The following is a 15,745-nucleotide window of genomic DNA, read 5'->3' as shown; positions in this document are numbered from 1 at the left end:
CTAAATGCTGTCTGCTTAGCAGAGAAACGACAAATACCAATTTTTAAGTCTTTGGGTTGACCCAGCCAGGGTTCAAACCCACGACCTCCAGTAATCGAGGCAAGCACGCTACCACTAGACCACCAAGGCTGTCAATAAATTGGAGGTAGATAATTGATTAAAAAAAAATAATAATCATCCAACACTTAATAATTGGTACAGTTGCCAAATTCCTTAAATCATGCAAAATGTAAATATCAATATTTTTATTGAGCATAAAATATAAAGTCCTATATTATTATATGAATGAAGTTCATCACAGATCTTCAGTGAAGGAGCCATACTGAAAAAGAAAGAAGAATTATTTAACTAGAAAAAATTATCTTTAAGGCAACTCTCATTTGAAATTTATAATCACAAAGGATTTATATCCACTGAATATTCTGAAATAAACACTTAACACTGAGGACATAATAGGTAAAAGTATATACATAATAGGGCAGTAATCTGTCAATTAATACAAATAAACACTTAACACTGAGGACATAATAGGTAAAAGTATATACATAATAGGGCAGTAATCTGTCAATTAATACAAATAAACACTTAACACTGAGGACATACTAGGTAAAAGTATATACATAATAGGGCAGTAATCTGTCAATTAATACAAATAAACACTAACACTGAGGACATAATAGGTAAAAGTATATACATAATAGGGCAGTAATCTGTGCAATTATAAATGCTACACGTGCCTTTTACTTGATTTTGTTAAGATGCAATTCAACAAATTCTAAATGCATAATTTATTTTTTATTATTTCCCATAACGCCTACATCACATCTACTTTAAACTTTGACAGCTGTAAAAATATGCATAAAGGAGATGTTGGATTAATGTATAATGAGATAACAAACCTATGACAAAAACTACTTCTTAAATCAAATTAAATCTGACCAGTGGTGGTCATTGTTTCTTTCTTAGTCTAACAAGGAATTAGGTGTAGGTTGCAGATATTCAGTTTAGTTTATTCACCACCAGTCACTGTTTACAGCAACTTATATAAAGCTAAACAAGTGGGATTGATAATTGTCTATCATTCAAGATGTTATTTTAGCATCTGAGTCTCTTTTTGTTATATAAAACTATGATGAAAGTCGTGGTATTTGAAACTTGGAAGTTGGGTACAGATAGGTTCCAATTGACACAATTTGATCAAGAGTTACTTCCCTTTTGTTACCATAGCTCATTATTCCTTCATAAATCAGCCAAATTCAACTTGTTATACTGACTGCTAGACTTAAGAACAAGTTGTTTTCTGAAAAACTTTAATTTCTTTTAGTCTTGCTTGGGTCATCACTGTGATCTAGTAAGGAACTTTTATCAGACTTATTTGTACCACGTTTGAATTTAAATAAGAAAATCAACCATTGATCTCTCCAAAATGGTGGCCAAGGGAAATAACTTACACTCAAATTATGTTATATCAAAACCTATCTATTACCTTTCAGGTGCTTGTGGCGTCTTTACATCTGCACTTTTATTTTGGTCATTTCAAAAGCCATATTCCACAAAAGTTTATGTTTAGTACTTGTCATTCCAATGTCTTTTTATAAGGTAATTCAATAATTGTCAAATACTTTCACTTTTGACCTTACCTTCTAATTATCCTATGACTAAGTTATCCTAGACCAACATCTAATGACATCATTACAACAAAACCTACAACTGCACCCCATGAAGCTACTTTACCATTTCCACTGAAAGTAAATACAATTCAATAAATATAATCTAAATATAATTTACTTAAGCTATACAGTGACCTGCAGTTGTTGATTCTTTTCATTTGGTCTTTGGTGGATTAGCAATCATACCACATCTTTTTATCTTTATTCTGTGGATTATTAAAAAAAAATTGCGATTACCAATTTTTATGGATTGAGAAAAACTTGCATCTTTGTGAACACTTGATTTCTTTGTTTGAACAATCTGTACTTAGTTTAATGCATGATTCAAAATGATACAAAAATAAATATCCCAAAAATATAAAAAAAATAATGAAATCACAGTATTTAAAGTAAATACATTTACATGTTTACAATTAAAATAATTTAAAAATGTCTTTTTTTCATATTTTCAAAAATAATCCTTTCAATGTATTTAGTAATGGAATATTTTGTTCTTTCTATCTTATATGGTTATTCACCATAATAATTCTTTCTATTTTATGCTTAAACATGGGATATAATTCACATTAATTGTTTTCACATTTAATCATTGAAAACAATTTACAATGTTTAATCAAGCAATATGTTATACATCTTACCATGGGAGACAATTCACAACAATTGTTTTGACATTTAACTATTGGAAAAATTTTACAATGATAATAATCATGTAATAAATTTACAGTTAATCATGGGAGATAACTTACCATGCTTGTTTTGGCATTAGCCATTGGAAAAAAAATGCATGTTTCTGCTCTTTGGTCGGGTTGTTGTCTCTTTGACACATTCCCCATTTCCATTCTCAATTTTATGTTAATCATTATAAATTTTACACCTAACCATGGGAGATAAGTCAATATTGTCTCAACATTTAAACATTGATTAAAATTTAACGCTTTAATAATCATGTAATTATTTTACACTTAACCATGGGAGATAATTCACCATAATTGTTTTGACATTTAACCATTGTAGAAAATTTACAATGTTAATAATAATGTAATAACCATGGAAGACAATTCAGCATGATTGTTTGACATTTATCCATTGGAGAAAAACTTACCCAGTAATAATCTTGTAATAATTTACGATTGACCATGGGAGCTTATACGCCATAATTTTTTTGAGATGTAACCATTGGAGAAAATTTACAGTTTATCATGCAATATTAGATCTTTTTTTTATTTCCCATAGAAGAAAATTTGAAGTGTATTTATAGTTGTTATATTTTGTTTATACTTAATCATGGCAGATAATTTGCAATGTGTTTAGTTCATAACTGCATGATATTCAAAATATCAAAGAGGTGACTTATTTTAACATTTTACCATATTAATGTTTATCCTATGGCTTATTATGTATGAGAATTGATAGGATCATATTTCTGACAGCAAAAAAACTACTAACCATGTCTGTGCTTCTGGGATTATATCATCTACAACCACATATATCATTGCACCTGCAGCAAAAGCTAATGCATAAGGCAATAAAGGCTGTGCTATAACAACAGCTACAGCACCAAATAAACCAGCTATAGGTTCCACCATTCCACTTAGCTGACCATACCTGTAAACATTTGAAAAATGTCACAAATAAAATTCTCTGTCACAGACCTTTGTCGGCTTTTTTCATACAAAATAGGCAGATTAGAAATTTACTTCAATAAACTAAATACAACCCAACACAACTTACCTGCAATAAGTCAGAGTCCCTGACATGACTATTACTTGTATTTGTTAAATGAGTTCAATGTCACCTTGGAGGAGATAAAACCTAGGCCGGTTAAAATTAAAGACTTTTAAATTGGTATTTGCTACTTCTCCGATAAGCACACAGCCTTAAGGAGTAAGAGCAAAGACTGGTCATGTTGGATTCAAAATAATGTGTCCAGGTAGTTACATGTCTTCCTGCGGACTGTAACCTTTTGAAATAGCATGCTAAAAATCTGGCTCAGCGTGTAGTCTTAGTAGAAAGTAGGGTTAATATTCATATCACATGGATATGTTCCTGTCCTGAATGTGCATTCAATTTGCTGCTAGACGTTAAATAGCCATCTATCATCATCATCTCGAAGGTGATAATGTTATTTTCTTTTTAGGAAATGAAGTGCCTTTAATAAATAAACTTTCATTCAAAGAACATTGTGATAAATGCCATTCTGCCAGGTACCTGGAATATAATTGAAGCAGAACATTTTCAGGGAATCCATTTCAAATTCCAGTGTAATATTTACACAGAAAAGTAAAGCATGATAGTTTTACTATTATTCATGTACAAGTCTTTTACATTTACAAGAGCTATAACTATCATGAAACTAAGGGAGTTGCACTAATTTGTGAGGTCAACAGAGTAATTGATAACTATAAACCTTTCACACATAAATTTCATTAAACATGTTGAAATCTTAAATCTATACAGAAATGTAAGCATGGCTAATGTCTTTTGATAATTTGTGTTATTGGGTTTTTTTCTCATTGATGTTTATCCAAAACTTCTTTTGCTTACAATATCATTTAGATAAAAAGACAGAACCCTAGAATTTCCATATCCAGGGTTGTGCACAGCACTGAGTTGCAAATCAATATTTATAATATAAGTATAATATTTACCAAAAACTTTTTAATGTTGACATACCAGCACCACGTAAAGGTAAACTAACTGCCAATCCTTCAGGAAAATTCTGTATACCTATACCTACTGCTAAATTTCTACAGAAAAAACAATAAATTAATCTAGTTCATATCAGTTGATTTTATAAATGTAATATGTGATACCTTCCAATAGAAAAATAGGAAAAATTCCTCAAACAATTCCATAACAGCAGGAGAACAAATGTATAAGGAGTTAATTACTAAAATTAGGAACCATTTTATCCTTATCATTCAACCCATCTGCCCTACATTACCATACTACAAGCTGCTTTGCACTTTTGTAACCCCATCAAAAAAGCTACTTTTGTAATTTTTATCTTGATCATTTATATAAGTAAAAGCTTCTCTGAGCATTATTTCAGAGATATATGTATCCTATGTTGCAAAATTTGTGGAACACTCTGAGACAAGTAAACTAAGCAAACTTACCTACATACACTTGAAAAAATTAAAATATGAGTTGCATAACAATCTTTTAGGAAGAATTTAAAAAAAAATGTGACTTGTTATGAAATCTAGTATTAAAAATACAGTTTTTTTATACATTTCCTTCGGTTTTGGTTATATTTGGAAATGATAAGAAACTTAAATTAAAATCCTTCTCTAAGTTTAAAGTCACTGTTGAAGATTTTGAAACTTACCTTGCTTTTTCAAATGTTGCTGAAGGAGTTCTTCCAACCGCACCAAACCCAACACCAACTGCTAAACCCTCTGAAAAAATTATCATTCATGATGAAGATTTGTTTGTTATTATAGTTCAATAGAGAAATCAGTGATCATTTATATGACCAATTTAAAAAAAATCAACAGTAATATTGAAATCAATCAGTTATTACTATGGTTTCAATATTCTCAAAATGCATTACTGTTTCAAAATCTGTCAATAATAAAAAGACAAATTATGAATTTCAGTAAAAGAAAGGACCAAAGCATACCTTGTTTGAAGTTCATTTTAGGACTTAATGGGGGCCCTTGGAGGTCAGTCCATACAGAAAATATTGAAATTGTGATTGACCCATTGTCAAGCAGATGAAACATATATCATTTGCTTCATAGTTAATGTTTCTCTCTCATAAAGGACATCAGATGTCAAAGCTATCTTAGACTAATTCATTATATGAGTTCTCTTTTCCAATAACTGACTCTCTCTCAAAGGACATCGGATGTCAAAGCTATCTTAGACTAATGCATTATATGAGCGCTCTCTTCCAATAACTGTCTCTCTCTCATAAAGGACATAGGACGTCAATATAAAAATAAGAAGATGTGGTATAATTGCCAACGAGACAACTCTCCACAAGAGACCAAATGACACAGAAATTACCAAATATAAGTCACTGTACGACAAAGGTAACTCTAATAACTGTCTCTCTCTCATAAAGGACATACTGTGGATTCATTTATTTTCATGGGTACCAATTTTCGTGGATTAAGGAAAACTTGCATGTTCGTGGATATTGAATTCTTGGTTTTGCCGAAGTCTGCATACAAGCCTAAAGGAAATTTGTTATTCGTTGATCTTTTAATTTCGTCGTTCACCTGTTCCCACAACATCCACGAAAATTGGTATCCAACAAATAATAATGAATCCACATGAACAGGAGGATGTCAAACTATCTTAGACTAATGCATTATATGAGTGCTCTCTTCTAATAATTGTCTCTCTCTCATAAAGGACATAGGACGTCAAAGCTATCTTAGACTAATGCATTATATGAGTGCTCTCTTACAATAACTGACTATGTTTTTATTAACTCCTCTACACAGAGATTGCTTTGTGCAAGTTTTATTAATTCAATAACAATGTAAATTTATTCAGAAAGTTCCATTGGAACTAAATCAATGAGAAAAGATGTCTTGTAGTCATGGAATTTAATAGGGATACTTTCTCCATATATAGAATGTTTTCGTTTGCAAAAACATAAATTCATTTTGAGAAAAAATTAAAAGAGCTGTGTACATATAAACTATGATCTAATTGTTCCATAATTTCTTTTACTGAAATTTTAATATTGACTTAATCTAAATCTTTCCAATTTAAAAGTACAAAATGTATGTGACTGTACTACATGTTTAGGCAGGTAACATGTTTTTCTAATAAAAGTATTGAAATAAATATATATGCCTCTGTCCTACACCTCTTAAAAATATTCTGATTTCATGAAGGACATTGCATTAGATTTTAAAGGTATATATTTCAAATTTAAATTAAACAATTCTAGTGAAAATCAATCGTATAAAATGTTCAATACATGATAAATGATTTACCTCTCCAAAATGGTGGCCAAGGGAAATAACTCACAGTCAAATTATGTGATATCAAAACCTATCTATTACCTTTCAGGTGCTTGTGGTGTCTTTACATCTGTATTTTTGGTGCAAATTGGATAAATAAATAATAAATGTCTTATGCTAGATTAAAAATAAATACCTGGAATGTTATGTACTGTTATAGCAATGATAAGTAGCAAAATTCTTTTCCATCTTGTATCTTGAGATGATAACGACTCATTATTGACAATATTAGTTTGGTCCTCTGTAGATATTAATCCTCCTTGTACTGGTTTCCGCCGTTGCGGATCTGTACTATATTCAGATCTAGAATAATCTGCAACAAAATTATCACAAATGAAATAAACACTCTAAGAGTTTAATTAAGTAATTTAAAATTATATTCTTGAAAATTAGGGTGAGAATAGGGTATGCCACATGACCATGGACCGTAAAACTTTTGTGAAAATTATGTAAAAACAAACACTTTACCCATCTACTACTGCAACTAATTAATATGATGTGATGAATGACAAGAAAATGTATATCCTCATTTGAAACTAAAGGAAGGGAAAAGAGGACCTTTAACGGTTGACAATAAAGGTTATTCTGACCAAATTAATTGAAAACTTCACAGTTCACTCCATATTCATTTGTAAAGCCACATTCTTTTCAAATTTATGCATAACATTCATTTATTGTACAGAATATCAAGTTTACTTTATGCAGATACTGATATACACAAGTCTCAATATAAATCTTTTTTGTGTGAATGATCATCACAGAATCATTATATAAATGTACTGAAGAGCTGACCACAATTATAAAAATATCAGAATCCTTGCAGGAAGCTTTGAACAAAATAAGAAAAAAATCATTTTCAAATGTACAAGGAAATCTGTCCATGGCTTTAAGTTTATCATACAGTCTATCTAAATAATATAAGACAAAGATGCAAACGAATTTTTAATTGTTTAGAAAAACTGTGGTATAAATCGAATCTATGCACACTGCATACCAGGTGTTTTAATTTATGTAACTGCAGACATTTATAGAAGTAATTATTAAAACTACTGAACTGGTAAAGTTAACATATAGAGCACTTGATAACCCATGATTTGTATATCTGAGAATGATAGTGTGTTTTTCATTACACCAAATGGATGTATCAGTACTTTGAACTACAAAGCAAAAAAAGGGATTGGACCTTAAAATGCTTCATTTCAATAGTTTCATTAATAAAGAATCAAGCCTGTGTAACAAAGTATCATGAAATGAAAAGTACCTCCTAACGACAAAATAAATAAAAAACAAACAGATGTGTAAGCAGGTACAACAAGCAACCTTTTTGTACTAAATTTAAAAAAACCCAACATTTAAAACTACTGCCGAACGCAATTGCATATTGCATCTTTGGACAAATCATAAAGGCATTGAAAATATCAAACTATATCAACAACATAGGTTCAAACCTACTGTATATATAGTGGGAGATCAATTTGTTCAATACTTAAACAGTGTTGTCAGTCATAGGATCAGGGATGTGACTCAAAAGTGAAAAGTAGACAGGACATTTACAAGTCAAAATATTCATTTTTACAGCTGATTATATTAAGATTGAAGCAACTAGTCTCTGTAAGGCTTTGAAACCCCTGATGATATCTTGTTTCAGGTGTCTTCATGTCATATTGTATTTTACTGACAAATGCTTACTATATGACTGTTCTTGAGATACAAGATTTATCTGTACATCCTCATCTTTGTGCTGTTTATACTCAGATTCTAATGACATGATTACATTGGTACCACCACCTCCCTGAAAGACACAATTTACGATCAACTAAATACATCTTTAAAATTTTACTCATGTGTTTTAATAATTAACTTAAGGATGTAGTCATGTCAGGTTTAGGAATTTTTATCAGATGTTCAGAATCCTTGAGTTTTTTCCTACGATACAGGGTAAAATATTTTGCCCCATATCACCCACTTTTCTTTTCATAGAAGACTTCAACAGCTCATAAAAAGGTCATTGCCAAAATTTAAGCAGATTCTAGATTTTTTTTCTTACGATTTGAGACCCAATACTAAACATAAGGTAAATATTTCGAGTCAACCTTTTCCCCAGCATTTTTTAAAAATCAAATATCTCAAAAAGGAGTTCCATAACCTATCAATATTTTTAGCTTATTTCGTTCCTTGACTAATGCTCTTCTGACTTATAGTATCACTTCTAAATTCTAGATTTCTTTAATTTGACCTAACTACATCTTTAATGCATTTTTGTAAACAATACAAGACTTCTACAGGTAAACATCCTAAGTATTTTATTGAAGTTAACATTTATCTTACTATATTTTGTTAACCATGCAAGGTGTCTTGGAGTATAAGTTTAAATTAAGGCTCTCTAGTTTTCTACCCTCTCTGTTGCTAGGCTCGTCGCAAACTCGCAGTCAGGTTTTGAGCTTTTGCTCTGTGTTGAAGTGATGGCTGTGATTTTGAGATGGAGAACAACAATAAAATAACTCTTCCTATACTTCGGTTTTTGTTCAGTGCAGGAATGGATTTTGTGTCATGAATTGTAAGGCATATCCTTCTTTTCTATTGGGTGAACCCAAAGGTTTATTCTAGATCAAATAAAGACCAACCCTGCATAACAAAGTATAGTGATATGAAGCTGTAATAACCAGCTGCTGAACCATCAGTTCTGTTTTTATTATTGAAAGTGATAAAATATCAATTGGGTTCACCTACTAATTTTTAGATGATGAAATAAAGTATTCATAAATTTTGAATATTCTTCAAAATTTGTTCTTTCTGGGATATTGTCAGTCCTTTAATTACAAATATTTATTGATTAAGTTATCCAAAAGTTCAAATACAAAATGATATTTAATGGAGTGACCTTAAAACACAATAATTCATGAATGTAAAAAGCTAATATATATATGTAAATAATCACTGTTGTTAGGTCAATATTAACCAATTGCAACTAAATTAAAGGATGTATTTATACACTAGTATTCAAATTAAAATTTGCCAATCATTTAACCTTAGAAAATTCATCTCACTGAAAATTGAAAACTAAATAAAATCTGCTTCATTGGTAGTGTAGTTTTGCTTTTTGTATGCTACTTTTTACAAGAAACCGTGTGCACCAACTGAAGATTTCTAATCCTGTCATTATTGTTTACTTTCAATTTTATCAAAATGAGTGAAACTGGATTAACAATGAAAGGGATACTGAATAAATGTCTAATTATCCATAATAGGGCCTTTCATGGTTATTGCAGTCATATTGAATATGAGGCAGATTTTCATAATGATGGTGAAAATGCGTTAAAAAACAGGAAAACATTGAAACATAACAGAGTAATTGCTTGGAAACATGCATAGGTTTTCTCAAACTTATTTATTATTACCCCCTCCATCAAAATAAACTGTTGACGCAGAGATATGTCTCGCCTGTCGGCATAAAATTCAGTAAAGACAGTCTGATGGACAGCAACATTGCTAATTAATTTAAAGTCGCTGGACCAACTAGTGGGTAGGGCCTCCAAATGGTTGATAAACTGAGTTGTACAAACAGCAACGTAACTTTATAGAAAATATTGTCTATTGTAAGTAGTTCCTATCAGACTAACTTAATCAGAAAACTTAACATAGAAAATTGTTAATTGATTGAAAGTCACTGGACCATGACCTAGGGAGCAGGGCTTTAAAATAGTCGTCAAACTGATATGTACTGATAGTAATGCAACTTTATATAAAATATCATTGATCTATCGCAAGTAGTTCATATCAAATTAACTTAAGCAGAAAACTTAACATTTAAAATTGCTAATCAAATCAAAGTCACTGGACCATGTACTGATAGTAATGCAACTTCATACAAATATCATTGATCTATCACAAGTACTTCCTATCAAACTAACTTAAGCAGAAAACTTAACATTGAAAATGACTAATTAAATCAAAGTCACTGGACCATGGCCTCAAAATTGTTATCAAACTGATATATACTGATAGTAATGCATCTTCATACAAAATATCAATGATCTATCACGAGTAGTTTCTATCAAACTAACTTAAGCAGAAAACTAAATTGTTGACGCTGTCATCGCAGCCGTTGCGGGAAAAGTAATCCCTATGTCTCGCTTTCCGCGACAGGCGAGACAAAAACTGCCCCTATTCAATATGGCTGCAATAACGATGAAGTGGCTTATTGTATTAAATTTGGATGGATTTTTTATGAAGTAGTCTGCCTTTGAAATAAAATGGATTAAAAATTGGACTAAACAAGGTACATTGTACACTAATGCAATAAACATAAAGAACAAGTTAGAACTGAGAATCTTGACTAAATGTTCTTTAACTGCTCAAACTCACAACTATCATTTTTTTACTATTTAACTCACGACTACTAACTCCTTTTTGGAAAAAAACTACATGTACTTACAATATATGGTATTAAAACATCAGCACCATATACAAAGACTGCTCCCAGAACAAACCCTACAGCTACTGGTATAAATGCCCACTCTCCATTACTACCATATAACCCTGACAATTCTGCCATTTCTATTGCTGGTGCCAGTAAGGACCAATAGGAGGCTGCTGTCATCACCTATTTACATTGTACATGATGTAATTGATTCAAATATTATTTGTAGTTGTAAAACAATAGTTCCATAAAAAAAATTCATGTTTTCTCCACACAATATGTTCACATTTAATAAAGTTTTCAAATATTGTCAACTATATAAGACTTATAAATTTGTACTTAGTTTAACTTTTGACAGCATAAGTAAGATAATTCATCTTTGATATTTCTTTTCATAATAAATAACTGACATTTCTACACATATACACAGATTATACAAGATGACTTTAATCAGAAATCCCTGATACATGTACTTGTGGTATTTTAGAGTAAAGCCAATAATTTTGGATGATTTACTATGTTCCTACTCTTTGTTTAAAAGAAATTTCCAGAGTAATAAATGTACATAAAATAAGTTTAACTTCATAAATATATCATCACCAATGAGCCAAATACAATGTTTCATTCATTCAACGCAAATGTTTAACTGAAACACAATGTGTGTACTGTATTTATGTTGGAAAATTGTTCACAAGATACTGTACTAAACATTGTTTTTATCTTGCTGCAAGACTGTTGACTTTATGAAGATTAATTCATGCACAAAATTTTTGTTGTAGAGTCCATGATATGTGTTATTTGGACCATTTTGAAGGAATCACAACATTCAATATAAATAACATATTATAACTATATATATAAGTAGTTTCTTTTACAGCGTCACTTGCCTGCCCATACAGAGGTTGTGAGTTATAACTCTTCTCATGGCAGGTGCATTTGACCCCTATCTTAATTGACAATGCCATTTTTCCTGCTGAAGGTCAGCGACTCTCTCAGGGTACTCCAGCTTCCTCCACAAATAAAAACTGGCAGCCAAGATATACCCAGGCAATTAGTTGTCCAATATTTGCACTTTCACTGACTGACCAAAAAAAAATTCAAGATCAGTCCTGAACTTTGATAATACCAATCCACCAGAACTGAGATGAAGAACTGCAATAAAAGCGCTTTTTTTTGCTTCGTCAGATGTACAATGTACATGTATGCTGTCATTTTGGGACATAAATTTATACGCCATATCTTTCTTTTCCAGGACGAATTTGTAAAAATTACTTAGTTAAAATTATACATCTTTTATTCACCAGTGATGTTCAATACAACTATATAAACTTCTCAGTATTTGGACAGTCATAAAAAGTCTTTATTCAAACTTAAAACCACCAGTTAACATGATTAGACATCCATGTTTTTCCTTATAACACCCAACAGGATATATTGCCATCAAAATTTAAATTCAGGAGTAACGACCTGTGTAATGAAGGTTTAAACTTCATCTTGCCAGTTCCCATCAAAATTTTAATATGTGATAGTTATAAAAAAATCCAGAACAAGTTAAAATCAATTGTCCTCAAAGTGAAATCCTAAAAAACACCCCAATATTTTCCAAGTGCCTTCTCCCCGACTCCTCCTGAAATCAAAGAGTGAACCATAATTTCTTTAATGATAATTTATCTTACCCCTGCTGCGAATCCTAAACTAGCATCCAATACTTTTCTCTGTAAACAAAAGCACAAATCATTTTAAATTATTCTACTTTAAATCAGGTTGATTTATCAAAATGTATGGATTAAATCGTCTAAAACTTTGTCTTCTACAAAATGTAGGTGGATGATTACTGTAGATACTAATAGAATGTTACATATAATACTATAAATAAGAAGTAAGAAACTTACACTCATCTCTATAAGTTATATAATATATCTGCAAAATACTAAATTAAATCAAAATAAAATACAAAATATTTTTTGGCTATTATACAATTTATCTCAAAATGCATTATATACATGTATGTAAAATATTTTTCATTTTTTTTTCTTCCAGATGCAGGAAAGGAAGCATATACATGTACCTATATATAGTATATTTTTGGCATTCAGGAAATATTTTCATGAAGCTTTTGTATTATGATAAAAAAAAATCACAAAAGAGTAATGAAATTAAAGAACCTTTGTGTGCATGCTCACATACCCAAATGCCACATATTGTCACTGTGCAAACAAAATCACACCAGATTCCTAAGTTCAAAGACTCATAACTCCAATAAAAGTAAATTTATAAAAATATCTTGTGGATATGCACATCTACATATTATGTCCTCATTATCTACAAAGTTTTATAAAATTCTGTGTGAAATAATGTGTGGTTTCAAAGGAGTTGCGATGACAAACTGTTGCAGTAGTATGTTTAGGTTAAAATTCGAAGTTAAAAGGAGCATTACTCCTAGAAAAAAAATTGAATCTTAATTTCTTGTCCATATGCACATCTGCATATCATGTCCACAAAATTTCATGAAATTCTATTGTGTGGTTTTAGAGGAGTTGCAATGACAAGAACAGGACTGCATGACGAACAGACGGACGCATCAAAACATTATACCCTACACAACATGGGGTAAAATTACAGTATAATATATACATGAAAATGTAAAATTTCTTTTTAGGTGTTTTTGATGTACATATAGAATTTAAAAAGAGGTTGAAGATACCAAGGGGACTTGCAAAACTCATAAGTCAAAAATAAACTGACAACCTCATGCTAATGGGAAAAAAGAACAAAAAGGCAAACAAGTACACAAACACTTCAAAGAAAACTAAAGACTGGGCAACAGGAACCCCAACAAAAACAGGAGGTGATCTCAGGTGCTCCCAAAGGGTTAGCAGATTCTTCTTCACATATAAGAATAAAAAGTTAAAAATAAGCTATACTATGTAAGCTTTTATGGGTTATCCCAGGCTTCTTTCTAAGCACTGTTTTTGAAATATATTATGATACTATTTTAAAAGTATATATATATATATATATTATTTGTATTAATTTGTCTTGTGAATTTTTATATATGTGCTTGAATTTGCCTGAATAAAACTATACTAAGTTTCAAATGGTAATGGTATTATATAAAACACATGCATTTAAAAACAAATTTACACTGATATATATAAGCATGATAAGTTACAATTGTCACAAAATATAGTTTCATGCAGTACAGTACTGTTACAGGGTTTCAAGAGTATCCGATCCCAGAATCTGCTCTAATCTCTATTTTCTACCCATAACTGTTATTGTTATCAAATGTACAAAATGTATATAGTTTTATCTACATTGTAAATGTTATTTTTCAAATGTACATATTATTTCGATTTTTGATTTTGTTTCTTTTTCTGGTTACCTTATAAATTATAAATCAAATTTTAAAGTTGACGCCCAGCAAATAATCTTCATTTATTGAAGGATAGCTAGAAACTTAAAGAAGAAGAAGGTAAAATTTGAAGTACAAATGTAGATTCGACATATAATTTGACAAAAAATTTAAACTATATCATCCTTGGACTTTAAATGTATGGTTTTCTAATCATAGAATTATATTTTGTACACAAAAAAGTGACCTTTTGATAAAGTGACAAGAATGTTATCGTCACAAAGAAACTTTTGATGTTATCTTTGGTTATTAATGATGTGGCAACACCTGTTGGTGTCATATTTTATCATGATGTACGACTTGTTTTACGAGATCAAAGTAAAAAAAACCTACCTGGCTGCTATTGAAAATAAAAACTAAAGCAGCTCCCAGAGCTGTTAATCCCCAAGTAAATAGGGTTCCGAGAAAAGTTTGAAAAATTGCATTTTGTCCAGCTATCATGTTTACATGTATATCCCTTTCAAACCTCCTTCACTTGAAGAGCGTTGAAATGAACTATCTAAATACTAATCAAAATTTTATATTTACAGAACACAAAGACGACCCCAAATGTTTTTTTTCAATCTTTAGTCATTTAATCACGCACTTCTGAAGACTATTAAGTAATTGTTTATACACAAAGAAGTGGTATCCTGCTTTGTTATGGTTTTCCTTAACATAAGGTCAAATTGCTGAAATACTCCCCCCCAGCCCCCCACCCGTCCTAAGCGGCATTGAAATCTATAATTTTACATTTACCATAATCTTAGTGTAAAATAAATAAGCCTAATGGGGATAAACCCTTCATGGGTGTATATAATACTAGGAGATTTTGTAATAAACTATTTTGACTAAAGATAGATGTCCAATCAGATAAATCCTAATATGATGCTCTTCAAAGCCATGTTCCAATTCCAATAGAACATGGGGTGCCACATGTGTGACATCATAATCAAAATCAACATATTTAAATAATTCATTGGTGGTATTGCTCAGAAGGAGATTAAATTAAATCATTATAAAAGTAAGCTTACGAGTTGCAGTTCATTTTTAAATCGTGAAACAGTTGGTTTTCTAGAGCATTTGTGCCTCATCAAATCAAAATGACTGTCAATATCTTCCATATGTAAAAGTTGAATTTCATTCAAGCAAGGTAAACCCATGTTATCATCTTGAAATCATTTTTATTTATTTTTTTTCTATTTTAGAAACAAGGACCTGGACCTGACTCACCTATCAATCAATTGGATTATCCCTATTCATTATATCATCCATC

At 30.7% G+C, this 15,745-nt stretch overlaps 1 protein-coding gene across 1 annotated transcript; it reads right to left on the bottom strand.

Annotated features, from left to right (window-relative positions):
• Positions 1-230: 230 nt before the first annotated feature.
• On the bottom strand, positions 231-14,965 carry LOC127709359 (zinc transporter ZIP11-like). The gene is made up of 10 exons (XM_052214849.1): positions 14,824-14,965; positions 12,752-12,790; positions 11,091-11,258; positions 8,345-8,447; positions 6,792-6,968; positions 5,002-5,071; positions 4,319-4,417; positions 3,117-3,275; positions 1,641-1,742; positions 231-322 (listed from the first exon to the last, which is right to left on the bottom strand). The coding sequence occupies exons 1-9, from the start codon at positions 14,929-14,931 to the stop codon at positions 1,664-1,666; spliced, it is 1,002 nt and encodes a 333-aa protein (XP_052070809.1). The 5' UTR covers positions 14,932-14,965; the 3' UTR covers positions 231-322; positions 1,641-1,663.
• Positions 14,966-15,745: the final 780 nt, after the last annotated feature.

The sequence above is a fragment of the Mytilus californianus genome, unplaced genomic scaffold, assembly GCF_021869535.1.
Source record: "Mytilus californianus isolate M0D057914Y unplaced genomic scaffold, xbMytCali1.0.p SCAF_7, whole genome shotgun sequence".
Lineage (NCBI taxonomy): Eukaryota > Metazoa > Mollusca > Bivalvia > Mytilida > Mytilidae > Mytilus > Mytilus californianus.
The sequence above is the reverse complement of the archived record's forward strand: the minus strand, read 5'-3'. Positions and strand labels throughout refer to the sequence as shown.

Excerpts from the sequence above, each read along its gene's own strand:
- LOC127709359 (XM_052214849.1), bottom strand. The coding sequence starts at position 14,931 with ATGATAGCTGGACAAAATGCAATTTTTCAAACTTTTCTCGGAACCCTA. Across the intron at positions 12,791-14,823 it reads TTATTTTCAATAGCAGCCAG|AGAAAAGTATTGGATGCTAG; the intron begins GTAGGTTTTTTT and ends TTTTGTTTACAG. Across the intron at positions 5,072-6,791 it reads AACAGTACATAACATTCCAG|AGGGTTTAGCAGTTGGTGTT; the intron begins GTATTTATTTTT and ends TAATTTTTTCAG.